This window comes from Eurypyga helias, unplaced genomic scaffold, assembly GCF_000690775.1.
Source record: "Eurypyga helias isolate BGI_N326 unplaced genomic scaffold, ASM69077v1 scaffold21894, whole genome shotgun sequence".
Taxonomy (NCBI): Eukaryota; Metazoa; Chordata; class Aves; order Eurypygiformes; family Eurypygidae; genus Eurypyga; species Eurypyga helias.
This window is the reverse complement of record NW_010248465.1, coordinates 1272-2094: the sequence shown is the minus strand read 5'-3', so window position 1 is coordinate 2094 and position 823 is coordinate 1272. Positions and strand designations below refer to the sequence as shown.

General features: G+C 63.2%; 1 protein-coding gene across 1 annotated transcript in view; it reads left to right on the top strand.

Annotated features, from left to right (window-relative positions):
- Positions 1 to 486, top strand: part of LOC104509205 (BPI fold-containing family B member 4-like) — a gene marked incomplete at both ends in the record, with an annotated part of 5375 nt that extends 4889 nt beyond the window's left edge. Inside the window, one exon of the mRNA XM_010151064.1 lies at positions 410 to 486. Within this exon, the coding sequence (XP_010149366.1) occupies positions 410 to 486 (77 nt within the window). The remainder of the gene's footprint in view (positions 1 to 409) is intronic.
- Between the last annotated feature and the right edge of the window lie 337 nt (positions 487 to 823).

Sequence of the window (823 nt, the reverse complement as noted above, 5' to 3'; positions counted from 1 at the left end):
CGGCGATGAACGGTGAGGAAGCGCGGCCGCGCTGGGCTGTGCGCCCCGCGGCAAGCTGGGGTGGGTGTGACGTACCCCGCTGCGCAGATTCGGAGCCCGTGGGACCGACCTGCGCTGGCAGGGGGGGTCATTGTTCCAGGCAGCAGTGTTTTGCCAGGGCAAGACCCATCCCCCATCACAAAACCCCCCTCCCTGGGCTGCTTTTGCTCACGCGTGCAGGAGCAAATGGCCACGTGTCGTGCCGAAGCGCTAATTCCCACAACACGAAGCCTTTCCGGGGAGCCCCGCGCTCGTGGAGGGAGGGGTTTGCACACAGGGGGCATTGAGTTGGGGACCAAGCCCTGGGCAGCAGCTCGGTAGCGAACCCCACGCCCTTGGCATTGAGCTGGGCTGGTTTGTGCCCCCCCAGGTGCGCTGGGGGCAGGGTTTCCCCTCCCCAGGATGCTGAGCATCGACTTCACCAACGCGGATGTTGACGTCGTCGAGGTAAGTGCCCCGAGGTACACCCCCGGCCCCTCAGCTCCGCTCCGGAGCAAAGGCAGGGATGGTCAGAGGGGGAACTAACCCTTCACTTCACCAGGACCTCATCGTGCTGTCGGCGTGAGCCCAGGACACTGCGCGGGGAGGGCACCCCCCGTTTCCCCAACCATTCCCAGAGGGATGGGAGCCCAGCCTGCGGGAAGGATGCTCCACCACATTCCTCCCTGTACCTAACACAGCACAATAGCAGCTTGGTCTTTTCCTTGCAAGTGTTTCATCCCACCTACATGGCTTGGAGCAGAAGGAACACGGGTGGACTTTGTCTCTGAATGTTGAGTTTTGG